At 37.4% G+C, this 27,647-nt stretch overlaps 1 protein-coding gene across 1 annotated transcript in view; it reads left to right on the top strand.

The window, feature by feature from the left end:
* Positions 1–212: 212 nt before the first annotated feature.
* Positions 213–27,647, top strand: part of ZNF652 (zinc finger protein 652) — a 39,579-nt gene continuing 12,144 nt past the window's right edge. Inside the window, exons 1-4 of the mRNA XM_007428910.4 lie at positions 213–615; positions 19,764–20,886; positions 23,908–24,055; positions 25,164–25,279. Of these exons, the coding sequence (XP_007428972.1) occupies positions 19,981–20,886; positions 23,908–24,055; positions 25,164–25,279 (1,170 nt within the window). The 5' untranslated portion in view covers positions 213–615; positions 19,764–19,980. The remainder of the gene's footprint in view (positions 616–19,763; positions 20,887–23,907; positions 24,056–25,163; positions 25,280–27,647) is intronic.

Here is a 27,647-nt window from a genome sequence, read left to right as displayed (position 1 = left end):
CGTGAGCGCGTTCATTCGCCCGGGACGGGGAGGGGGAGGCAGAGCTACAGTGGACAAAACAAGAGATGACGATGGACTCCTAAGCTCTTTAACTGGTGCTCATGGTAGGTCTCGCGCCTATGCGCGCGCAGGAAACGGACAGGGTGGGGGAAAGGAGAAGAGAGAGAGAGAGAAATCCCTGAAAAAGGAAGCCGAGGAAAGCCGCGCGCTCTCGCGCGAGAACTTTCACGCAGGCGCATTCGTCGTCTTCCTCAGGACTAGCCAGCGAGCGACGCTTAAGGAAAAGCGAGTGGGGGGCGGACGTAATCGCGAGGTTGACTGTCTGACTGACTTGGTTGGCTGCGGCGAGGGCCACGTAGCGCTGCGGCGGCGGCGGCAGCGGTGGGGAGGGCGAGCGAAGGATAGGCAGAACCACGGTGGAGGTAGCTGCAAAAGGGGCCAAGGCCTGGTCCTAAAAACACGCGGGGGCTCTGGCCAGGGGAGGGCAGGAAGGAAGGAGGGCCCTGGCCGCCCTCTCCCTTCCCCCTCCCCTCCCCCGCCTAAGCATGGATCGCGGCGGCGGCGGCGGCGGCGATGGAGCGGTGGAGGCGACAACAGCGGACGATCCCGGCCTGGGTGAGTTCGTGCAAGGCAAGAGGCCCAGTTGGCAGAAGGGGCAGGACAAGTTTCACTTAATGAGCCCCCGAACCTCATTTGTTTAATTCGTTGTTATGTTCCACTTTTCCAGGAAGTGCAGTGGTACAGGTTTCGAGCACAAAAAAAGTATGTTTCGTCAAATGTACATCTGAGCATGTACAAAGTAACTGGTATTGATATGCTTTGGATACAGTTAGCAAGATTTAGCCCAGAGGACATGGCTTTCAGGTAGGCATGGTCATCTTGAAACTCTTATGTTTGAAGCAGCATTTCTTACGACTATCCTTCACTGTGCAGAAGTGGAGATTATAGGTCTAATGGAAATGATTATGAACTTGGTTGTTTTGAAGATTTGAAGCTGAAGGTTATTTGAAACACAAAATTTGGAAAAGTTGAGATAGAAGTTGGCTTAAGAGATAATATTTATTTAGTTTGATACTTTAAAAATGGTTGGATTACACCACCTGAAATGTTTGGCACTGAAATATCTTAAGATTAGAAAGCAGTATTATGTGTACTTTGCATCCTTACATTAACAATTCCTTTTTGTTTTCTGAATTCCATCAGGAAGAATAGAAGTTTTTGGTGATTATACACAAGAAATACTATATAATATTTTTCTAGCATATCATATATGGTTTTCCTTTTCCAAGCTACAGACATTGCATTCTTATATGTCTGTTCAGAAGCAAGTCCCACTGAATATGTACTTAATGAAGATTTACTGTAGTTAAAATAGTGTAAATAAAAGAAATCCCAAGTTATTTCCCATGTTCATCCCCAATTCTGAAGTATACTGAAGATGCCCAAATAATATCAATAAATAAAATTTCAACCTGTGCATGGTTATAAAATGCTTGACAGCATGTGGTTTTCATAAAACATAGCTGTGTATTAGGCTTTTGATGATACATCCATGTGAAATTTGTGTTCAGCCATTCTGTATAAGAATACTTCTTATTCTTCAAGTGCTAATCCTTTGCTGTATGTTGGAAAATAGTATATTTGTTCTGTAAAATGATATTGTGAGAGAAATTGAGAGATTTTGTTTGGGAAGCAAACATTGGTGACTGAATTAAGTGAAACATCTGTTCTCCTTGATGTTCTGCCTAATATAACTTCTTTCAAGTGAGCTGATCTTTGGGGTGTCAGTGATTGTTGAATAGGAAGAATGCAGTATATAAAACCATACTGCTCCCAAGAAAAAAGTATGTGCAATTAGGAAACAAACCTGCATTATTTTTACAAGGATGGGTTTTGCAATACTGTAGTTAAAATACCTTTGAGATGGAAATGGGCATGGGATTTCCCAGAGCAAGAGCAAAATGGAGAGAGATGCATCAGTTGAAATGTGTGGAGCAAGGAAGATACTGTACTTAGAAAACTCAAGGAGTATGTGTATTGTAAATTAGTGGCATCAGATGTTAATGGTGGCTGGCAATAACGGATAGAGAAAACAGGATAGTGGCTGGTATTATAGAAGTGCTTAACAACTTGGAAACCAACTCATCCAAAGTTATTCTTTTTTCCCTATTATCCTTATGCTTGATAAATAGTTACCTGGGTAATATACTTGCCAGTGCTATACCAGTTCAGATTTTGTTTCAGTGTACAACAACTTTATGGAACAAGGTAGTTTACAGATGCATAATTTACCTCATTAGAAAAAAGTAGTTTCCACTTTATGTTGAGATATGTAGATGCAGTTCAAGGTGCTGGTTGTCATCTTTAAAACCCTTCAGGGCTCTGGACCTGGGTATATTTGGAATTGCCTAGTTCTGATTATATCTGCCCATCCAATGAGATCAGGGGATACACCAGGCTAGAATCCAGGAGACTCTGAGTTCTAGTCCTGCCTTAGGCATGAAAGCTGGCTGGGTGAGTTTGGGCCAGTCACACTCTTTCAGCCCAACTCACCTCACAGGTTTGTTGTTGTGGGGAAAATAGGAGGAGGAAGGAGTATTAGGTATGGTCGCCACCTTCTGTTATTTATAAAAATAATAAAGGCAGGATAAAAAAATTAAAACCTGCTATTCCATCAGGCCTTGGGGATGGATATGTTATGAGTTTGTTTCCTCTTGGGGTAGGGTTGTATTTGTTGCTGATGAATGGTATAGTTACTTGGTCGATAAATAATGGATATTTTTGTTTTTTCTCCATTTTTATGTATTGTTTTAATCTTATTTGCAAAGGAGGGAATGTAAGCCACACAGTCAATAACAATTGGAACTCCATATCAGCCTAATAAATAATTAAAATAATAAATAACTGGGTATGTGGGTGGGTCAAAAATCTATTCAGGTCAATGAATTAATGAATAACACCACTTTTAACAAGAGAAAACTGTTTATCTAAGTCATACTTGTATTCTGTAATATTAATAGGTAGCACCAGTAGTACAAATAAAATTGCTGTTTGGTGGTATGTATGTCATATGCTGGAGAAATAAAAGACTTAAAGGAAGACATTAGGGTAGTTGTACCATGATTTGCATTACATGGTTAGAGAAAGCAAGGATAGCTTCTTGTACCAGCAGGCTTAACAAAAATAATTCCAGGATGTGGAGGTTAGCCAGATGCACTGAAACTTTGAGATGCCACAATTAGTGGGAAGTGTGTATTTCCCAGCAAACTGTTCCAGATAAGGGCAGGCAATGGATGCACTTGCTGTAATAATCTGTGTTGATTTGGGGGCACATTTGTTATTTCAATTTAACATAATGAATGGAATGTTTTCTGTGTTGGCAGCATGATGTGGAAGGATGCTTTAGCTGATCTGAAATTAATCTAGACTTGGTAAACACACTTTCATTCTGCATTCTGGATAATTTATTTACGACTTGGTTTTAATATTACTTATTCTTTTATTGCTTTCTATTATGGAATATGCTTGTGGTGTGAGTTCATGATAGGACAGTTTCTGGATAGTTACTAAGCCTATACCTCACTTCAAATTCAATTCCAAAAAGGTGTTTTGGAGCACGAATGTAGCACCTGCCTTCTGTGGTTGCCGTGTGATCTTGGCAGAAGGCCCAGCTGCTTTAAAAAGTTACAGACATGCTATGTTTGTGCTCCTGCATCCTCCAAAGTGCTTTTTTGGAATCAAATCAGAAATACCACACTGCCCTAATAGTGAAAAGCCTTCTTATACTGTATTGTTAGGCATGCAAACAATACTTACAGATATTCATAGAGTAGCAAATTGTTTGGTGTGCAGGCCTGGGATTATTTGGGACAAGATTCTATACCATTTCCTTCCTATGAATGTTTTGGAAGTGCCGATGTTAATGTTACAGTGATTATGATTTTTAGATAAAATGTTCCTTTAAATCTACTTTAGCATTGTTTTTGTATTTCATTAGAATTTGTTTAATATGAAAAACACGATAAGTTTTTAAAAAGAGGATACAGTGAATAGAAGTTCATTTGCTTGGATTGCCTGTGTCAATCCTCTTTCCACTTTGACCACCCCTTTTTCCCCAAATTACAGCAATTGAATGATGTAATAGATTCATTTGTTAATATATCCTGACTTCTTATGTTAATAGGGACTATAGAATCCCATATGAAATCAATATATGCTGCATTATTATGAACGCATCTTGTATATGTGCTGCATCCTACATGGAGGGTAGTAGATAAAGTACCTCATAAAGATACTTTATTTCATTTCAAGAAAGTTACATCTACAAATATTTTATTGCTTTCAACTCTGAATTGTGTCATGTCCCTCAGGCATTTGGATTAAGAAGCTAAACCAGCCCTGTTAGTGGATCTGCCTCTTTTTGCCTTTATTGATTGAAAATGGGATGATTTTTAGACTTGGGAGTATGTTATATTGTTACTATTTTGGATGTTTTATATTTGTATACTTCACTCTCTACACTATATTATGTTATTGGGGGAATTTTTTTTGGTGTGTGTGTGTGTGTGTGTGTGTGTGTTTGTTTTGGATTTGACCCCCTTTGTGTTGCCAGTCACTGCTGTGAAATGGACAGCTATTTAAATGGTTAAATAAATAAATTTGAAAAATTCTCATAGTCCTAGTGTAGAGGTACATTATATCACTTCTTTCTTTAATCAAAGATTCCAGTTCAGCCAGTCTTTTTAACACACACAGAATAATAAAAATAATTGTAATTCCAAATTTTCTTGTGATTCAATTTCATATGTATATTTAAATGCAGTTTTCATGAAGAATGTAAATTAATTATATTTCCAATATTCAAAGAGTGGACTGTATAAGAAATTGCATTGTGTGCTTTGGTAAAGTAATTTTTCTTGCCTTTGTATCATTTATTTTCTCCTTCCCCAGCATTTCCAAATGCACGTGCAGCAAATGTGAAATGAATGTTGGGGAAGGAGAAAATGAATGATAATTATTTGGTTGTATCTGCCTGATTGATTATGTGCCATCATGTCGGTATCAACTCTTAGCAACCAGATAGATAGTTTTTCTCCAGGGGGATCTGTCCCCATCCTGGTTCTTCTGAGCTTCCAATGGTGTATCCATTGCTGCTGTAATTGAGTCCATCTACCTTGCTGCTGGTCATCCCCTTCTTATGTTTCCTTCCACCTTTCCCACATTACAGACTTCTCCAGAGAGCCAGATCTTCGCATAATGTGTCTGAAATATGATAATTTGAGCCTGGTCATTTGTATTTCAAGTGAGAACTCTGGGTTGATTTGTTTTATGATCCATTTGTTTGTTTTCTTGACTATCCATGGTATGCTCAGGAGTCTTCTTCAACATCAAATTTCAAAAGTTACACTATTCTTTGTATCCTGCTTCTTCAAATCCAACTTTTGTGTCAATAGAGTATCACAGAAAAAAAAACATTGTCTGCATGATCCTGTTCTCGTAAACATAGATACATCACAGTATCTGAATACAGTATCTTTTCCAAGACCCTCAGTGTTACTCTTAACGAGTGCTAGTCTGCTGCATATTTCTTGACTACTAGTTCCTCTACCATTGAGGTTGTATCTATTAGACTCTATTTAAATCATAACTAATTTTTATTACAGTGAATAAAATATATTTACTGAAATATATTTCAAGTTGAAATATAAATTTCAGCATAAATGTACAGTATATACAGTGGTGCTTAAAAGTTTGTGAACCCTTTTGACTTTTATGCATTCTGCATAAATATGACCAAAAATATGATTTGTTCTCCACACATGTCCTAAAATTAGGTAAAGAAAACCCAATTAAACAAATGACTCAAAACATTATACTTGTTCATTTAATTATTGGGGAAAATGATCCAAAATATTTGTGTGTGGCAAAAGTATGTGAACCTCTAGGATTATCAGTTCATTTGCAAAGGAAATTAGAGTCTGGTGTTTCAATCAGTGGGATGATCATCAGGTTGAGTGTGGGAGGGCCTGCCTTATTTAAAAAACAGAAGTTCTGGGTATTCAGTATCAAAGTCTGATCTTCACAACACAGGTATGGAAAGTGTGTCATGGCTCCAATGAAGGAAATTTCTGAGGACCTCCAAAAAACACTTGATGCTCACCAGGCTAGAAAAGGTTACAAAACTATTTCCAAAGGGTTTGGGCTCCACTAGTCCACTGTCAGGCAGATTGTGTACAAATGGAGGTCATTCAATACCATCGTTACCCTCCCCAAGAGTGGTCGACCAACCAAGATCACACCAGAAGCAAAGCATGTAATACTCTGGGAGGTCTCCAAGAAGCCCAGGATAACATCTAAGGAACTGAAGGCCTCTCTTGCATTGATGAATGTCAGTGTTCATGAGACCAGCATCAGGAGAACACTGAACAACAATGGTGTACATGGCAAGGTTCCAAGGAGATAGCCACTGCTTTCCAAAAAGAACATCGCTGTCTGTCTACAGTTTGCGAAAGACCATGCGGATAAGTCAGAAGGCTGTTGAAAGAATGTTTTGTGGACGGATGAGATCAAAAGAGAATGTTTTGGCTTGAATGAAAAGCATTATGTTTGGCAAAAGGTAAACCTTGCATTCCAGAATAAGAATCTTATTCCATCTGTGAAACATGGTGGTGGCAGTATCATGGTTTGGGCCTGCTTTGCTGCCTTTGGACTGGGATGGCTTGCCATCATTGAAGGAACTATGAATTCTGAATTGTACCAGCAAATTCTTCAGGAAAATGTCAGGGTATCTGTCCATGAACTGAAGCTCAAGAGAAAGTGAATCATGCAATAAGATAATGACCCAAAACACACAAATCGTACAACCAAAGAATGGTTAAAGCAGAAGGAGGTTTTTGTTTTGGAATGGTCAAGTCAAAGATCTGACCGTAATCCTATAGAAATGTTGTGGAAGGACCTGAAGTGGGCAATTCATGCAAGGAAGCCCACCACCATCTCTGAGTTGAAGCTGTTCTGTAAGGAAGAATGGGCTAAAATTCTTCCAAGCCAACATGCAGGACTGATCACAGTTATCAGAAACGTTTAGTTGCAGTTATTACTGCCCAAGGTGGGAGGGAGGCACACCAATTACTGAAAGCAAAGGTTCGCATATTTTTGCCACACACAAATATGTAGCTTTGGATCATTTTCCCCAATAAATAAATGAACAAGAATAATTATTTTGACTCATTCATTTGACTGGGTTATCTTTTTTTAGTTTTAGGTCTTGTGTGGAAAACAGATCACATTTTTAGGTCATATTTATGCAGAAATATTGAAAATTCAAAAGGGTTCACAAATGTTTAAGAACCATTGTATGTTCAAAGTACACGGTTTATGCAACATCTATGGTTCTTTTCATGCATTATGAGTTTTTTATAAATTTTTATTGCTTTTTAATTAATAACGAAAAAAACAACACAAAAATAATAATACAGTGGTACCTCAAGTTATGAACGCCTCTGCTTACGAATTTTTCGTGTTACGACCAGCTCCAGCCCCAAAAATTTACCTCGTGTTGCGAACCACCTCGAGTTACGAACCGGATCTGCGGCCATTTTTCTGCCCCTGACCCGTGGTCCACGGCCATTTTCCGCCCCTGGCACATGGTCCGCGGCCATTTTTCTGCCCCTGACCCGTGGTCTGCGGCCATTTTCCGCACCTGACACATGGTCCGCGGCCATTTTTCCGCCCCTGACTCTCCCTCCAAGCAATAGCCGCCTCCCTGTCCTCCACGCCAGAACGGATTAATGGTAATTACATTGAACCTTATGGGAAAATTTGCCTCGTGTTGCGACCAATTCGAGTTGCAACCAGAGTCACGGAACGGATTAAATTCATAACTCGAGTACCACTGTACACAAGAATAAGAAAGAAAACATTAAAAGGTATTACAAAAAAGTGACAAAAATACAAGAACAAAAAAACCTTAATGTAGTATACCATTGTACAGTAAATAGTTACACATTTATATATATTTATCAAATGCAAATATTCAAATGCATATATATTTCCAATACATTTATATAACTCTCTTTTTTTTTAACCTACTGTATTTTGTATAAATGAGTCCCATATTTCATTATACTTGTCCATATAAAGTCTATGTCTATAGGCAATCTGCTCATAAATGGCAAGTGTAATCACGTCTTCAATCCATTGACTAAATGGGGCCATACATTTATCTTTCCAGTGTTGCAGTATCAGTCTTTTGGCCATAGTAAGGACATGGAGAATCCATTTACATTGTCCAGATGTCAAATTCCATGTACTAGGTATATAGTTCAAAAGAATATTATCCTCTGAAAACTGTAGCTTTTGTTGCACATCATGTTTATATAGTTTATTACTTTGTCCCAAAACTTAGTAAGTATAGGACATTGTAAAAACACATGTTTAAAGAGGCATTGTCCTTATTATATCTCCATTTTCGTGCATTATGTTAACTATGGCTTTTTAGTGGACACTGTAATGTTTTGAGGGTAGATCTTAAACAAACAAAAATATAACCTGGAAACCTTGATCAGCAAACTCAAAGGTGTGTGTGTATGTATATATATTGTAGAATAATCTTTATTTGCATTTTATATAATAAGAATCCTGTGAGTGCAAGAAAGTGTGATGTAATGCAGAGGGCATTGATTTGGATGGTGGGTAGGGTTAAATTCCCTGTATGATGGTTGAACTAGTTGTCTCTCAACCTTACCTGCTATTTATTGGTTTAAAATACTTCACAGGCATATTGGGAGAAAATGGAATAATCTTTCATAAGCTATCAAATTCCTTTAGAAAAACAGACATATATAAAGCATACTTGTTTAGCTGCCCCTGGATTTGTTCCTCATATAATTTCCAAGTTGGTCCAGGAAACTAACTTCTTTGGTTACTGAGTGCTTTCTAAAATGCACCCCAACAGTTCTGAGGACACTGTTTTAATAGCCAGTGTTTGGAGGTTGATAGGTGAATCTGGAATTCTGAGACCATAGTGTAGGCAAAATGGAAGTTATAGTGGATACGTTCACTCACAACATAGTCATTTAGTAGTGGGATTTAAACAAAAGAATGATCCAACGGTGAGGCCTGAGCAGAAAAATGCAAACTTTGAACTTAATTTTCTGCTATAGCACCAACTTCATAGAAAATAATTGATGAAGATTAAAGACAGATATGTTGGACAAGAAACTGAACATAAGGCATATTTGTCTTAAAAATTACAACATAAAACCCGTTTCCAGACTCCAAAGGAGGTAGTATTCAGGGAAATGCATGCTGAAAACCAAAGAAAAACAGGTACATCCACGCTAAAAGGTATTGATACACTTTTCAGGGAAAATACTGTTCATAAACCAAAATGAGGCTGCTAAAATGAAACATGTTAGAGAAAACAAGTAAAATTCATGAACATACAGTGCAAGGAAAAAACCCTTCTCAGTCTGCTTTAGCTCTTAGGAATGTTCCCTATACCCACCCCCTTGGTGGATTTGCACAGTTTAGACATAGTACTAGATTTCAGCTCTTAAGCAGTTTCTTCCATAGTGTTTTAAGGCTGAAATAAGGCTGTGAGGCATTCTTGGAAATAAATATTGTGTGAAAGATGGTTAATTTACTTTACAGCATGCTAGCCATTGAGTTAAGAAGCAATATTATTTAAAAAAAATCAAGAGGCTGGTGACTAGACAGATACCAAAGAAGATTCTCATTCTCATTGATGCCACATTGAAGATACCTTTGCTAGAGCCTAGTGTGAATCAGTTATGTGTCACAAAATGGCTAGAATCTTCTGCAGTATACTATAATAACCATGCAAGCCTAACTTAGCAGAAAATATTCTATGGAATTTTCTCTCAAGCAGAAAGTTCAAACTATTTATTCAGGTTTTTTTCTTTAATGGAAAACGCCCATAGCCATGATCTGTTTCTCATTCAGGGATTACCTAATCTTATAACATTGTGCTGAGGGGAAAATAGCTCAGAGACTGTAAGATGTTTGCAATGTTGCACAGACTTTTGTAGCCATCACCTACTTGATTTTCTGAATTGTACACTATTGTTTTAATCCTGTGAATGGATTGTGGACACTGATAGATTGTAGCCCTTGATGAGATGTCCCTTTTGCATGATTTGCAATTTGTTTTAATCTCTGTAGTTTGTTGTATTTTTAGAATTGATAGTCTGAGTGTGTATGTATGCACAGATTGCAGCTTTTTCTTGCCCAATATTGTACAAGTAAATCAAAGGAACATATCTGAAGGTAAAAGCAGAAAATTAGCAAGCAGGCATGCTTCCAGTGATCAAATAAAAGAAACAACGGTTGGCATGGAAGCTTGCTTACCTGATCATCTTCTCTTGTTTATAAAGAAGAATTCCAGATGCTACAGGGAAATCTTCATTGGAATACAGCAGGACTTTGATTTGAGGCACACAATGTTTTAAGAGGAATATTGATGCTGTTTTTAAGATGATGTAAAATAAGTGGTATGTTGACTAAATAATACTGTTTTCTATTTTTTACATTCCTGCATTTCAAGTGGAAAGAGAACTGGGTGTAGAATTAGATTTAGTGGTACTGTATGTTTAACAAACTGGATAATTTTGTTCAATAGAATTGCCTTCCTAGTAACACTGTGTAGGATTACTGACATTTGCCAGACTGTTTATATTTGTACCACAGTTTTTTGTACAAGTTGAATACTCAGGGCTTATAACTTAAAACAAAAAAAGATTACAAATCAAAAACTAAAAAAAGACTAGTTTGCTAAAACTTCCCTTAATTCTTAAATTAATACTTAATTACTGTTTTCAGTTAATAGTACAGTATCCACATGACCCCAGGAAAATATATTTTTGAGTTAAGGAAGTGCTAGTAGCAGATCCATTCTTTATCAGGATCATAATTCTTTTCTTTATCAGTATCCTAGATATCTATGCTAGTAGTAACTTTTTGCCTTGATAATATAAAAAAATTATAATGGATTGGCAAAGGGTAATTTTTATTAGCTTTTCTTTCTTCTGCAAGCAGCATAGAAACATACTTTATTATTCTTTTAAGCTAATGACATTTTTGCTTGCTTAGTTAGGCTATCGGTATTTTTGACAGATTTCTGATTTGGTTTTATTTACAACAGTATGTTTCAAACTCTGTTCTGCAAAATGCTAGGATTCTGTGAGAGACTGGGCGGGGGGGGGGGGGATATTTCAAACACAGCCAAGGAAGTCCATAGCAATTTTTCTAAGGTAGTACAGAAAGGGCGGGGCTTGTTCTTCCACAAAAAAAATGCCATGGTTGCCATTTTGGGGATCAGAATTCTGGGATTTTTTTTTTTTTTAACTAACAGGTTCAGTGGGCTGAAAAAATTTAAAAACTCTTGATTTACAAGAACATGAAGAACTACTGCTCCTTGTCACAAATTAGATCTCCTGCCCTAACAAAATATAATAGATTATCTTGGTCATTCAGAAAAAATATTGGATCAAGCTAGTGAAAAAAATTAAGAGGTTATATTTATTTTTAGTTAGAAATAAGATATATTGAATTCATTTCTATTGAATTCAGTATATCTTCCTATATAGAAATAGGATTCCTATATAGAAATAGAATTCCTGTTTCTATATAGGAATGTATATCGAGCCAAAACCTATGTGTGTTTGCTTGGACTGAGAGATGACAACTGGCTGAAAGTGATCAAGTGAACATAAACTAAAAATGTACTTGACTGGCATAGTCTAGGCATAATTTATGTACTATACCACATTGGCTCCAACATGTCTCACAAATGAATTTTTTGGGAGAAAGTATTATGGATGCTGGCTAGGACATCTGGAAGAAAACAATGATATAAATCTAACAAACTTTAAAAACAGGTTAAACTTTATTAAGTTTAGTAGAGCTTATCCTTGAGCAAATGTGCAGAGAACTGGATTGCAATTTAAAGTTGATTGAACCCAGCACAGTTTAAAGATTGTTAGAGGTAGGAGCGGGAACTGCATCTAGTCTGAATAAATCCATTTATGTCTGGAAAAACATAGTCAAAATAGAAATATGAAATTTATAGCTGAGAAGTAAAATATTACATAATTGGGAAATTAGATTTTATTTGTATTTATCTGTTATTTATATCACATCTTTTCTTAAGGAGCTAAATGTGATATGCATAGCACTTTTTCCCTCAAGTTTCTACCCCACAAAAACAATCCTCTGAGATTGATTGGGCTGAGAGAAAGTGACTGACTTAAAGTAAGGTTACCCAAGTAAGCATCCGTGGTTGAGGATGAATTTAAGTCTTCCAGGTCCTAGTCTATCATTGTACACAGTGGCATCTTAACCTTAAGCTGCATTTTAACTGTCTTGTATGTTAAAAAGCAGACAGCGCATTTGTAATTTAAATCCAAGCAAATTTTAGTCTTACATGTTAAGCAGTACAATCAAGTCTCGATATTCATGGAGTTATGTGTCAACACTTCCTGCAAAAACATGAAAGTCCCTGAAAATCTGTACTCTCTCCCAAATAGCCCCAGATGTTTTCTACATATACCTAACACTTACCTAACAATTTACACTTAACAGAAAAAATGTTTAAATGTGTTTAAAATAATTTAATTGTGTTTTATAATAATGAGTAACTTTTTAGACCTATCTTTCTGAAAATACTGTATCAAAATTTTATTACATGGACCAGGGAATCCTCCACAGGATTTAGTACTCCTCAGTACAATAATAGGGGTCTCAGAGGCGGGAGAAGAAAGTAGGTTGACTGACATTAAGACTTCCAGTTCAGGGATAGGAGGAATTTTAGGCATTGATGGAGAAGTTGTCCTTTTCAGGTACATAGTGATTGGATTCTTTTGTTTGAACTCATTGAACATGACTCTGTATGGTGTTAAAATATTGTCAAGGACTTCTTTGAACTTCATTGTGTGAATTATGTTGTTATATTTGTGGAAGTCTGCAAAGTGTTTGGCATCATACCTTGCCTTCCTTCCTCTCTTAGCTTAATGCTTCCTTAACCTTGTCCTCATCCTCCCATTAGTGATGGTGCCTGTCCATCATTTAAATTGTTGATGTCCTCCTCCTCTAACTCCTTGAAACTTACTCCCCCTATTCTTCTGGCCAACTTCTTTATTTTTGCAATGATTTTCTTGCGTTGTTCATCTGGAATGGTTTATAGTTCTTCTTGACTTGTCATGTACAACCTCAGGCCACAGGTTCTTCCAACAGGCATTTACAGACTTGTCTTTGATGTCCTCCAGTACATGTTTTATTAAGAAGAGACTGTTAGCTAAGTCCTTCCAAAACTGGTTTGCTATTCATAGAAGGATGTATGCAGCTATATAGCACCCTACATTTACAGGAAGGAACCTGATTGAGCCATCCATGTGACTTAAAAGTTTAAAACAATTGTTAAACACAACCCAACATGTATCAGTAAGTTTCTTGACTGGTCTTTGAAGATTGGAAGTACTGGGGGGGGGGGATTAGTTCTATCTCCCTCCCTATTAATGGCAATTATTGGTTATGGCTCTTTTTCCAAATAATTTAGCAGGGCTACCTAGTAATGTGTGGAGATTTAAGCAAAACCTTTTTAGATTAAGGGATTATTTTATAAATAATTAAGTAATGCCAGAATATATTTTAAACCAAAAATTGGCATGTATGAAACTTAAGTGATTACAAATAAATGAGTTTTTTTGTTAAAAATATAATCTGTAAGACAGCAGCATTACAACTGCTAACAGCCTTTGAAAATCTTATGTTCGAATCTTCTAACTCTTCTAAAGGTCTAATAACCAACATATAAAATCTCATGTTAGATTTAAGACATAATATCTCTGACACACAGTGGGCTGTACTTTGGAAGAATACCACATTATGATCAATATCAGCAAAGATCAGAGAAAATTACTTAAGTCATTCGTAGATGGTATTATACACCTATACAGGTAGTCCTCAGTTTAAGAACAAGTTCTCTTCCCAAGATCTGTTCTTAAGTCAAATTTGTATGTAAGCCAGAACAGTATTATTGTATAATACTCTATAAGTGGTATTGTGTAATTAATTTGAACCATTTAACTCAAATTTTGTTACAGTAGGCTCTGTTCTTAACTATGGGTTGTCCTTAAACTGGCCATTTTTAACCCGGGGACTAGTACAAGTAACTAAAATTACTGGGAAACACCCATATAAATGTTGGAAGTGTGGCAAAGCCAAGGGTGCCTATATGCCTATATGGCAATCGTGTGAAGTTGTTCAGAGGTTCTCGTCAGAAGTGATTAGAGAGGTTAATAGTATGGGTACAGGAAAATTTACTTACAGTCCCAATATATGTTTACTGTCACTATTTAGTCAGATAACTCAAAGGACTAAAAAATGATAACTGTGCAATTCATGATGATTGCGGCAAGGCTGGACATAGCATAAAATTGTAAAAATCTATAGGCTCCATCACTAAATCTCTGTTATGAAAAATTATGGAAGATTGTTGTAATGGAAGAAAAGGAAGGAGGTATTGGGATATACCTGAAAGATTACATTTGATTCAGTTTGGGAAAAAGTAATCCTTTGTAGAAAGCATAATTCCTCTTTTTCTTTACCCCAGTACATACAAAAGTTGCTAGTGGAATATTGACTTGTTCTTAGATCTTTCTGATACATGTGTTAATTTTTAAATTAAGAAAGTTTATTAAGATTTATCACATTGAAACAAATTTATGTAACTCTAAACGTTCAGAATGTATTGTTTTTCTTTTAAAAAGGAAAGTGAGTTTCCCCAAGATTTTAATTCTTTATAGTTCTCATGCATACAATTATATCCTTACATTTAGTGTACAAAGCATATAATTATATTTCTGCAGTTAGTAGGCCTAAGTTGTAATGGTATAAATAGGAAATATTTGTTACCCTAATAATGAGAAGGTGATGCAAAACATAATAAAATTGTCTTTGTACTAGAACTTTTAAAAAGATCATTATCTTCCCATATTCTTCCATGAGAGCTAATATGATGTAGTAGTTAAAGGCACTGAGGTAGAAACTAGGAGACACTGAGTTCTAGTTCTGCCTTAGACACAAAACCAGCTAAGTGACTGAGTCAGTCTCTGTCTATCAGCACTAGGAAGAAGGCCATAGCAAACCATTAAAAAAAAAGGTTACACAAAACTGAGTGGACAGGACTCAAAGGCAACCCCCTGCCCCCGCCCCAGTCCTTCCATTAAAAAGCACAGAAGTTGTAACTGGGAATAGTTCTCTTGTAAGATGTTTTCTGTTACTGTTTACGGTACTTTTCATAGAAGTTTGGTTAAATGTTTTTAAACTATGGTTCATAATTAGATCTTATTTGAATACTGTGATTTCTTCATGCTTTCTTTAATATGTGTTTGCTTAGTATAGGAGAATATATAAAGTCTTTGAATGTGTTCAGTTTTTTTCTTTTCTTTTTTTCTTTTTTCTTTTTTCCTTTAGTGATGGTGATTCCACTTCTTAGTACATTTAAGACTGGGCAAATGCTGAGGAAAAGTGTAGTAAATGGAAAGCATAATTTTTAATTATTACCTTTCTTATTTCTCCCAGATGCTGTATCAGTAATTTTTTTTCATTTGTATATCTATGATGTATGGCTCAAAATGAATTTGTGTATGGATCCATTGGGTTCCTCCACCACTACCACCAAAGGAGAATTATACATATGTCTTATTCTTGCAGTGCAGTTCTATGCGTACTTAGAATTGGAGCTAACTTTTAATTAGCTATTTTTATTATTCATAGAAACTTCTATGTGGTCAAATTATATGCTAGACAGAAAATGTACTGAATAAAAATATTCTGGCCTTAATGACACTATTTCTATTTAAAAGGTAGAAACATGGAAAAATATTTAAGTTTTGTTGCAGTAGATCACGTACAGTAGATGCTCTTTCATATGTACTGTAGTTTAGTTGAAAAATAACTTTAGTCTGTCCATAATTTAAAATGTGCAGAACTTAAGCAGCTACAAGCCCCAAATTTGGAGTGAGAATAAATTGTGTGTGTGTCTTAAGTCTTATTTCACTTGCAGAACTCATATTTTGTGAAGAACATTCTTTTTCTAGTGCAAATCATACCAGCTGTTTTTTTAAAAAGATATTTCCTTAATTGTGGCCTTTTCTGTTCTCACCTGTGTCCAGCATATCATCCATTCAGTCCTTACATTTTGTCTCTTTTCTATTCAGATAAAAGCCCATCCTTGTAGCCAGGTTTGGAAATTGTCCACCCAATGTTTGAAGTGCAGCTGATACTGAATAATTGGTTGCCACATCATATTTTCTCAAATGGCAATGTCCTACTTTTCTTTCTCTTAAGTCACTATTTCCTCTAAGTTTATCACAGCTTTTTTCCTTGATAAATGGCATAAGCCAAGTTGGGAACCATCGCTTATACAACATCCAGCATCCCTCATTGTTGGCAGTGTAGTCAGCTCTTGCTGGGAGTTCCAGTTTAGTAGGGCTACAAGTTCTTCATGCTTCTGCTGAAGTTTGTAAAATTAGCTGCTGGCACGTCCAAACTCCTGAGATCTAACAGATCATAGAAGGAGAATTTGTTTATTTGCTTATGATTTCACAGTTGGCCTTTATTGTACATTAAGGGCCTATTTTCTTGGTGAGCAGTTTTCCTGCAAAGCTCAACAAGTAAGCAATCAACATAGACTTCAGGTATGGCATCCTGAAATCTTAGCAACAGATAAACAGCTGATTTGTTTTTATTGCAAAAATAGTTTCATTCCCTAAATATGTACATAACTGACTCCCTGATCTGATCACATACTTCTCTCTCCTCAACTACTCGACTCAATTACAGTCAATGGCAGCAGGGCCTGCTGGTTGAATTGCTAATATACTCTAAGCTTCTATTATTTAAAATACATATATAAGCCAAGGATGTCAGCACACTCAGAACATGTTTTGAAATAAGAAAAAGCCTATCTGTTGCTAAGTTTTTGAACAAAGCCTGTTTGTTGAGATTTATAGGCAAGTTGCCAAATACAGAAAGTGTGTACTGAACAAACATGTGCATGTGCATTGAGACAAAGTTGTGGACCACTAGCCAGGGAAGTTTGTTCAACTGTTAGATATTCTGGAACTGGGCTGAATTGAATCCCTTACTGTTATTTCTTTGCTTGAATCAGTTTTGATTAGTTGTATTTATGCAAACAAAGGGTGAAAAAAGTATGCTCTACTGTTGCTTCCATTGTTTATTATGGGGATATTAAAGCTCTTTTAACTTTTTTTTAAATCATCTTTTTGGCCAAATTTTCTGTAAATTGGGTGGGAGGAAGTATTTTTGAATGGACTACACAACAACATCTGTGGCCCCAGGACAAAAACAAGAGACTTTTTTAATGCTCTCATTGTTCCATATGGCAGAAGCTGGAAATATTTTGAGATTTGTTCTAGTGAAAGAGAGCTGGCTTGACTGGAAACTCCTTATAGACTTTTTGCGTAAAAATGAAAAAAAAATGAACTTGTGATTTATGGTTTGATGATTGGACAGGATAGATTATAGAAAGAAGAGAGTCATGATGTAACTTTAGAGAGAGAGGTTAAAATATAATTGTACTTATAACTGCTGCAAAGAATATCGGAAGCTACCTCTTTATACCTTTATATCTTTCTTTATATCTTTTCCTTTTTTTTCTACTTTCTTGTATTTTCTTATTACACTTTTAGCTTTTTCTATTATTTCTCTCTCTTTTTCATTTTCTGTGTTCTAATTTAGTTTGTATTATTCTTATGATTGCTCTTAAAAATTTTAATAAAAATTATTTTTTTAAAAAAAGAGAAGAAACAGCTAGCTTGAAATGTTCCTATGGAGCCTTTCAAACTTGGAACAAAGCTTTTACTTGTCAACTTGTATGCCACCTCAATCATGAGGTGAATCTAGGTGGCGTACCCAATACAGGTAGTCCTTGACTTATCACCATTCATTTAACAACCGTTAGAAATTACGACAGCGCTGAAAAAGCGATTTACAACCGATCCTCACTTGTACAACTGTTGCAGCGTCCCCATGGTCATGTGCTCAAAATTTGGGTGCTTGGCAACTGGCATGTATTTATGACAGTTGCAGCATCCCAGGGTCACGTCAACACCATTTGTAACCTTCCCAGGGGGCTTTCAACAAGCAAAGTCAATGGGGGAAGCCAGATTCACTTAACGACTGCGTGATTCGCTTAACGACTGCATCGCTTAGCGATGGAAGTTCTGGTCCCAATTGTGGTTGTAACTCGAGGACTACTTGTACAATTAAATTATATGTTCACTTTGTAGGCCTTATCTTGCTGTTTTTCTGGCCTTTTGGCTGTAATAAATGAGGGGAGGAGAAGGAGGATGAAATCATCAGGTAGAAATAACAGTAAAAATTATGAAACAAAATAAATAGAAGAATACATGATACCACCAGGGAGGATAGCTGATACAAATATATTCCCCACCTACTACCATCAGAGAGCAGATCACTCTACCTTGCCCCAGGTCTTTATGGCTTTATGGAAGCCCAGCAGGGTTGGACCATATGGGCTTTGGGGTCATGCTGTTTCTATAGAACAGCCTATCTCCTGAGGTAAGGCTTCCACTCTCATGGCCTTTTGGAAGCTAGTAAAAATGTGGCTTTTCCAGAAGGTATTTGTGGACTAGCAAAAAGAAGGAAGGAAATAAAATTATGTGCATTATGTACATGAAGAATTTATTCATCTGTGCATTTACCAAAATGAGAAAGGAGGTATATCATGCCATTAAAACCCTACCCCTACTCCATCATCAGAATCTTATCAAACCATGTTTCCCTTCTAAAAAAGAAAAGATTGTCATTTATAAGTGAAGTACGTATTTTGCTAGTAGAAATTCCTGGTTCAGTTCCTGATATCTCTGGTGGAAAGTATTAGGTAGCAAGTTATAGGAAAGACTCATTCTGAGGAAGCTGCTACCCAGATGATACTAGGTTATATGGACAAATAGTTTAACACCATATGACACATTGCTATTTTATAGACACAATCATGATATTTCAAGGTGATCTTTGCAATTGTATAACTAGAATCCTCTGAAAAATGTAATTACAAGTTTTCATGATATGCAAAGTTGTATGCTATATATCTCTGAACATATAATTGCATCCATATAATCTTATGTAACTACATTTTTGTTTAGTTAAGGTTTCAATACTCATTTGAAACCTTAATATTGGCAAGAATTTTAGATTAGCATCAAATCGATCTAAGTGACTAAATGTTCAAATGATTGAGACAATTTTCATCCTCCTAATTAATCATAGCTGCATAGTATCTGTTGCAGTTCTGATTTAGTTTTGAATATAAAAATAGGCAAATACCTTAATTCTGATCTTAAAAATACCAGATTGAGGCAATGTTGGTATTGTATTTATAGTTAAGCATGAAAACTGAGCTAGGAGAAACTTATGCACCATCTCTTAAATGATGAAACCATTTATTTTTAACTGTATTTTAGAGCTTTCTATTGCTCTAAAGTTCAGATGAAAAGAGTTTATTTGCCAGCAACATAAATAAAATATTTCCCCATTTTTTTCTCCTATACAATAAAATGAATAGCCTATTATTAATTTGGTTAACAACTGGTAGAGCAAATCCTGTACTTAGTTTAGATTAGGCAAAATATTATTCCAAGGATAATTTATTTCAGTTATGCTTAAGCCACTAACTTAATGTTCTCCTTTTTTTCTAGACAAAATGTTCAGCTGTTGAATGGCAGCTTTCTTCCTGTGAACTGCTGTCGATGTCTTCGTGCTATAAAACCAGAGTTCCATGACCTACACGTGCTTTTGTGCTCTGCTCCCCAAAAACAGTCATGAGTTAGTTATTTCCAGCTATTCATCTTGTTCCAGAGGAGTTACTTCACTGATATTCTGGAATACAAGGTGCTCAATGAATCGGGAGCCCCCATGAATGAAACAGCCAGCTCTTGCCAGCAGATGGCTAAAAATTGCACCACACATGTAGCAGGGATGGCACAGGAGGACAGGGGTCAAGTACCACCCACTTTCTATCATGGTGCCAGCCAGGAACTTGATTTGTCCACCAAGGTGTACAAAAGGGAGTCTGGGAGTCCTTATTCTGTACTGGTGGACCCAAAAGCAAGTAAGCCACATCTCCATGAAAGAGAGGAGCAGCCATATTTCAGGGAGGACAGAACAGTAGGAGAGGCCCGAGCCGTGAAAGAAGACAGGGAGAACTCTGACGACTTGCAGGAGGAGGACGAGGAAGAAGATGAAGTGACTTACAAAAGGGAGCAGATAATAGTAGAGGTAAACCTTAACAACCAAACATTAAATGTATCAAAAGGGGAGAAGGGGGTCCCCTCCCAATCCAAAGAAACTGCTGTTCTTAAGACCAGCAGTGAGGAAGAGGAGGGTGACAGTGGGGAGGAAGAGGCCACTGAAGACAGTAATGATGAGGAGGAAAATGAGAGGCAGAAGAAAAAAGAGCAAAGAGAGGAAAATGATAGTGTTGCACAAAGGAGAACAAGGAGAGCTGCATCTACTGCAGCCGCCACATCTTCCCCTACTTCCAGAACTACAAGGGGCCGTAGAAAGAGCGTTGAGCCCCCCAAGCGTAAGAAGAAAGCTGCAAAGGAGCCCAAGGCACCTGTGCAGAAATCAAAGTGTGAAGAAAAGGAGACTTTGACCTGTGAGAAGTGCCCCAGGGTGTTTAACACACGCTGGTATCTGGAGAAGCACATGAACGTCACTCACAGGCGCATGCAGATCTGCGACAAGTGTGGAAAGAAATTTGTTCTAGAAAGTGAGCTCTCCCTTCACCAGCAAACAGACTGTGAAAAAAACATTCAGGTAGGTTCTCTCACTGGTTTGCCAGATTTCCCTACCTTCTGCTGTCCCCTGGACACTTTGCAAGGGGGGAAATCCTTTGAGGAGGACAAGTTCCCAAGCTTTTCTACTTTGATCAGCATTTCCTCTTGCATCGTCAAAGAAATTGACCTGCATGAATGTGGGGAGGAGAGGGAATAATGCCTGGTTATAAGATTTCTCTACACAACCTTGCAGAGGAAATGAAACATCAGGTGCTAAACATGCACATACATTGTGCACTGGTTAGTATTAAATGGAAGATAAAGACACTTGCTGCATTTTTCTATAGTGAAAAAAAATCAACCATTGTGCAAGATATGTAGGCATGCATATGTAGACAAGATATGACAGAGATGCAAGACTAACTTGTTATAATGAAACTATGTAAATCTATTTAGCTATTAAATTGTTTAGGAAATATATGAATCAATGGGATATTTCATCTAAACAACCTGTTGTACTCAGTAAATGTAAGAAACACATTGGTCTGTAAGTATGTCAAATACCTGTTTGCTATTTAGCATACTATGGACTGTTGTTAAATTTTGAAATAATTATTTAAAAATGGGCTGGGCTATGTTTGGAGATTGAGAGCTATATTAGTTCCTGCAGAATCCTTTTGGAACTGCATGAATGAGTAGAGCTGGGTGAATAAGGAATAGTGCATTAGGCCAGAACAAACAAGCTCATACCCATTCACATTCTCACAGTTCAGGAAACAGTATTTTTGCCTGCCCATTTTGCCCATCTTATCAGGGATTGTTTACTTGTTCCTATTACTAACATATAATCCATGATCTTCATAAGGATTATTATGAGAAAATGCTTTTCTTCTGCCTCCAGCTGTCTGGAACAGATGGGGGGGAGGGAAATTAATTAATCATTATGATGGAGGCAAAATATGGACTTCATGGCCACTAATAGCAGATGGGAAACAGCAATTTAATAGCAGATCAGTCAGACAGCAAGAAAAAAGTGAGTTTGGGTTCCATTATTGTACAGAAAGTAGTTGTGAATTCAGGAAACTATTAGATAAAATACACTGCATTTTTATATGTAATTTATTTAGTTTAATTCTTACAAGGAAACTGAATAAAGTAGAATTAGATAAATGTCTGAGATATTCACATACTAGGTGTTGTATAGAGAGACCATTAAATGGATTTATAAATCAAAGCAGATTCCCTAAAAAAAACAAAAAACAGGTTTTTAGCCACTTCTCTACAGCATTGGAGACTGAATTCAAGTTAGTAGGTTAACTAATTAGCAAGAAGATCCTGTAGCTCATTCCTCCTGAGATTGTTGGTCCTGGAAATGATGGAGAATTGAATATATGCAGAAATCTTTGGATGAATACAAATGAAGAACCCCTGTGCATATGTTGGGCATATATGTATGTTTAATAAATGGATCAGCAAGATGTTGCATTTCCAGCTACAAACTCTGTGCTTGAGTATATCAACATCTAACCTGATAGCGTTTATATTTTTTATTGTAAGGAGCTTTGATTTTCTAAAAAAATAATAAATATTTTAAATAAATATGACATAGGAATACAGCGTAACCTTCAGATTCTCCTTCTGTGGATCTGATCTCTATCTTTTGTCTATTAGCTATGAAATGCCCAGTCTTAATTAAAGGGCAAGTGGTCCTCAACTATGTGGTTGGTTTGCAGTTGCTTCCTTCAGTGTGTTCATTGTAATTGCTGGGATCAAGCAGTGGGATTTTGGCTTAGTATTCTGTTATTCCAGGTTCTGATTTTTGTGTCTCTTCTGTAAACTGGATGTGATATTTTTGACACACATGTAAACCCAGTGAATTAAGACACAGAAGTTCCTCCTGCTGCTGCTCTGTCCAATTTACTCAACAGTTCCAGCTCCTTATTACTTCCTTGTGTCAGCTTCAACAATCCTCTGGTCCAGAGTTCTCATGCTGCTATGCCCTTGGAACTGGAATCCAGTTACTTCTGTCCTCCAACCTGAATGGAAAAGAATAAGTACATTGATAAAGAGTCTCAAATCAGATAATGCTAATCTCCATTTTGTAGTAGGTTTATTATTTTAAAGTGCCTTGGACTAACTTAGAAATCTTCATGGATCTTATATTTTTTCTACTAAATGTATTGTTTAAAATGATATTTTGCTAACTTTTTCCTATATATTTTGCACAACATAAATGACTGATAATGTTCTGGTTTTTTGGCACAGAATTTAAATTTGGGGACAGAGAGAGCATTGCCTTGTTGTATAACTAGTCTGCTAGGGTTTATGACAAGATGCGTTAATGACTATATGCACTGAACAATGATACAAATTACATAATTTATTGATAGTTTTGTTTTGTTTTGTTTCTTATCCTACACAAGATAAAAATTAATTAGAATGTGTCCTTTCCAACTAAAATCAGTCATTCCTGTAATGCAAAGTCACATTACTTTGTTTAATGTGATCTGCCATAATTTTGGGTAGAAAGAAAAAGTATTATTTCGTTTTCTCTTATTTCCCATCCATAGTCTAACATCCTGCACTCCAAAAAAAGATAAGTTACTGAATAACTTATTCGAATCCCACAATAAACAGCAATATACTTCCCAGATGTGCTTAAATACAAATGAACAATTTTGGATATCAAATACATTTTCAAGCTGGCAGGCTAGCTCATCATAGTCTACATCCTTCTCCCACATCACTGCTCAGTCCACCAGTGTACTGGGCATCTGTGTGATGGGCTGGTACAGTCTGGATGTTGCTGCTGATTTGCTCAGGAGGAAGCAGCAGGTGGCGTTGTAAGCGCATGAATATTCACTTTCTTAAAATTTGTATCTATGGATTCAGTGACATTAGAATGAAGTGAGTGGCATTTTAATACTTGCCACAAAATAATGTACATACGGTTGCAGTCTTTTCCTTCTATATGTTCACTTCATTTTGGTTACAGCTGCCTGGTACCATCTGAAGTGAACTTTGTTTAAATTATTCTTCTTTGTCCTGTCCACCCATTCAGTGTGTTTCCTGTAATAAGTCATTCAAGAAGCTTTGGTCCCTCCATGAGCATATCAAGATTGTCCATGGATATGCAGAGAAAAAATTCTCCTGTGAGATATGCGAAAAGAAGTTCTACACCATGGCTCACGTGCGAAAGCACATGGTTGGTGAGTTTTTGCTGCCTGTTTTTGCATAGCATTGTGCTTCCTTCAGATTCATGATTCTGAAGTTCAACAAACTGTCCACGTAGCATTATAGATGGCTCCTTGTTTACAAATAGGTTGGTCATTTTTAAAAGCCACCTCTCCATAACTATGTCCTTATTCATTCCCATTAGTCATTACTGGATGGAATAGATGAAGCCATAGAAAGCCTTTCTAGTAAAAGGGGAGAAAACAGACCTTGGCATCTCAATCTGCCCAATGTAAGATATTGGGGCTATAATGTGGGAAATCTGTAGATGCAGTTGAGAGAAGGTAAATGGTACTTCAGTCTATTTGCAGCAAAGAGTTGTGATGTCTTAGTTCAGCTACATGTACGTATTTTTCCTTCCTACTTTTATAGTAAACTCCTGCACTTGGATGTGTATCTTACAGTGCAGGCTAAGATTAGGGAATTTATAAATTTTCTTTTGCCTTTGAAACTAGAAACCATATTTGGAAGAATTAAAGCACAACACATTGGTAAAATGTGGGATAACTTCATTGTAAGGTACCCATCTGTAGGTCTAAGTGACGCAGGAAGAATATTTCTGTGCCAAGTTGGACTTCTTTTCAGGGAGAGCTGAACTTTTGAGAAATTATTCTTGGCTGAAATCATTTTGACCTAGTGAGATAGCTAGGAAGTTTGAACTTAGAAGTGGGATGTTGAGGAAGGGAGTTAATGAAAAAGGGCACTTTTCTCCTGTGATGACCCAAAGTCTAATTAAGTAGTTCTCTGTGTTGATGCTTACCATAATTTATAGTCAGATTAGTGTGCTCTGTTTCTGCTAATTCTGTACTAAGCTGATTTCTATGTTACAAGGCACAATAAATAGCATTTTTATTTCCTGAGTGTTAACTGCTATTTTTAATTAATTTGCTTATATTACAATTTAACTACAGTTTATTTAGACCACCACAGGAACCATTCTGATTGAATGGCACCCACAGAAATACTTTAAATAAAATAAAAACACAACTGGATCCAACCTTATCTATGCTTAGAGTGTACCTCTTGAAACCATTGAGACTTAAGCTAGTTATGACTGACTGACTTAATTGACTGATGTTTCAGCACATACTAAGGACATGCCATTTACATGTGAAACCTGTGGAAAATCTTTCAAACGCAGTATGTCGTTAAAGGTTCATTCACTACAGCATTCAGGAGAGAAGCCTTTCCGATGTGAGGTATGAATTCTGCTCAATGTCTAATTGATAGTGACTTGAATGTAAAAGACAAGCATATAATTGTAAAGTAATATTAAAGATGAATAGACATGAACAATAAAACCTGTGCTACAGATCAAAGTCATCTCTTAACATTCTATTTCTACAGTGGCCAGCATACAAGTAAGGTATGAGGATAATAACATGCTCACACTATGCTCACCACTACAAAATATTCTTTTGTCTCATGGTGCCTGTTTAAAATATCTGGGAGAGAATGGATTGTATCCTCAGTGATGATCAAAATTGGGACATAGGAATTTAATATGCATCAATGCTTGGTGACAAAAAAAGGATATTGTGGTGAGGCACTGCAGCCAGGCGAGGGTATGTTGGGCAGAGGGAGATACAGCATGAGACAGGTTGGTCCACTGTCAGACATACGAGGTAGACCAGGTTAGGAAACTGACTCCACAGGAAAACTAGAACTATACTTTATTGAGATAGGCTGTAGTAACAGAATCTTACAAGTCTGCCTGTATTTTTCCTTCCTTCCCTCTTGTCCTCAGGGAGTCAGGAGAGCCAGTCTAAATCTCTCTTTAATACTTTCTAGCCTCCCTGGGTTCAACGTATCCTTCTGCACCTGCGGTTGTCTTAACAGCTTCTGGATGGTTTCTCGAAGCTCATCTCCATGGCTCCTTATAGCCACTTCCAGAGATGACAACCTTGGTGTTTGGTACCAATCTCACTTGCTAGCCTGCTGTACCCCAATATCTGGTAATGAAGGCTCAAATGCCCTGGTTTCCAGCTGTTGCTACTTAATGCATGGTTAGCTTATAATAAAGCTTCACTCCTCTGCAGTTTATTTGTGGATGAAAGGGCTAACTTTTTTGTATTACCAAATTCTGGCTGATAACCAAGGGAGAGGTACCTCTCTTAGTTTTGTATTGTCCTGGGTTTCATGTGTGGCATCAGATGTGAGCCCATTGTGGTTGTGTAGCCATTGTGATCTGAAAAATCCTGATGGCTTTCAGGGGCATTGCTCTGCAGATACCCAGTTGTGAGGTCCTGTTTGTGAAGTTGGGCAGTAGGGATCCGAGGGAATTGTGCTCATGTACCAGTCTCCCTGCTGCACATCATCCTCCCTACCTGAGCTGCTGGAGTCCATGGCTAGATTGGCAGTGGAGTTCCCCAGGCTTAAGATATTGCAGACTTTAATCTGCTGGTTTTGGGTGCAGATTCAGAGGCTGCTCAGGTGTTCATGGCTACTAAGGATCTGACCAAAGTTGCCTCTGTGCCAACACCCGGGCCAAGGAGTATCACATATTGCACCTAGTCTTTATCTTGGGACAGTTGCAATGTAAACTGGAGTTGGGGGATATTACCATGAAGCCCTTGTCATGGACAGATCGCTCCCAGTTGGCCTTGGATTTCTCTGAGGCAGTATCCCACCACAGAGAGAGATGACCTATTTGATCAGTCTGCCCCAGGCTGACTGGGTTTCAGAAGGGGCTTGGGGTCATTCCTGGAGCTCTTGTACGTGATTTGACTGAGGCCTTAGTCACCACTTGGAATGAGAGAACAATTAACTAAAAAAAAAACCCTACACCAAGAAAAAAAAGACTACCCCCCCCCAAATCTACACCAGTTTGGTGTAGCGGTTAACGTGTTGGCCTAGAAACCAGGAGACTTCATGCCTAGGTCCCACCTTAGGCATGAAAAACTGGCTGGGTGTCTTTGGGCCAGTCACTCTCTCTCAGCCCAACTCACCTCACAGGGTTGTTGTGGAAAAATGGGAGGAGGAAGGAGTGTTGGTATGTTTGCCCCCTTGAGTTGTATATTTAAAAACTAAGCGATAAAAATCTAAAAAAAAAAAAAAAATAGCAGCCTTGGATCAGATTGCACCTGTGCAGACTCTCTATGCAAGTAGATCCCAGAGAGTTTCCTAGTTTTCAGAGGAATTCCTTGTGGTAATGTGACCTAGAGTGTTGCTGGAGAAAAAGAATAAACCTGGCCAAGCATGGGTAAGAGCCTTTTTTGGACATTACTTTGTAATGATAAGGGTGGCAAAGTGTAATATTTTCTGCCCTTATTTCATGCATGGAATGCAGGTTAGCAGCCTGTTTAAAGTGACCCAGTCCCTCCTGGGTAAGGAGGGGTCAGGGTAATACTTGCAGGAAGGTATCCATTTCCAGACCAGGAGGTCCTATTTGCAGTAACTCATGCCTTAGTCACTTCCTGACTGGATTACTGTAGCAATCATGGGGACGTCCTCGAAGAGCATTTGGAAGCTGCAACTGATTCAGAATGCAGAGGCACAGGCAGTTTTGGATGCTCATAATGCATCCATGTGACACCTCTGCTCTGTGAGCTGTGCTGGCTGCCAATG

The sequence above is a fragment of the Python bivittatus genome, unplaced genomic scaffold (assembly GCF_059951505.1).
Source record: "Python bivittatus isolate LINGU-HERP-01145 unplaced genomic scaffold, Pbiv_v1 ctg000410_np1212, whole genome shotgun sequence".
Taxonomy (NCBI): Eukaryota; Metazoa; Chordata; class Lepidosauria; order Squamata; family Pythonidae; genus Python; species Python bivittatus.
This window is presented reverse-complemented; position numbering and strand designations above follow the sequence as displayed.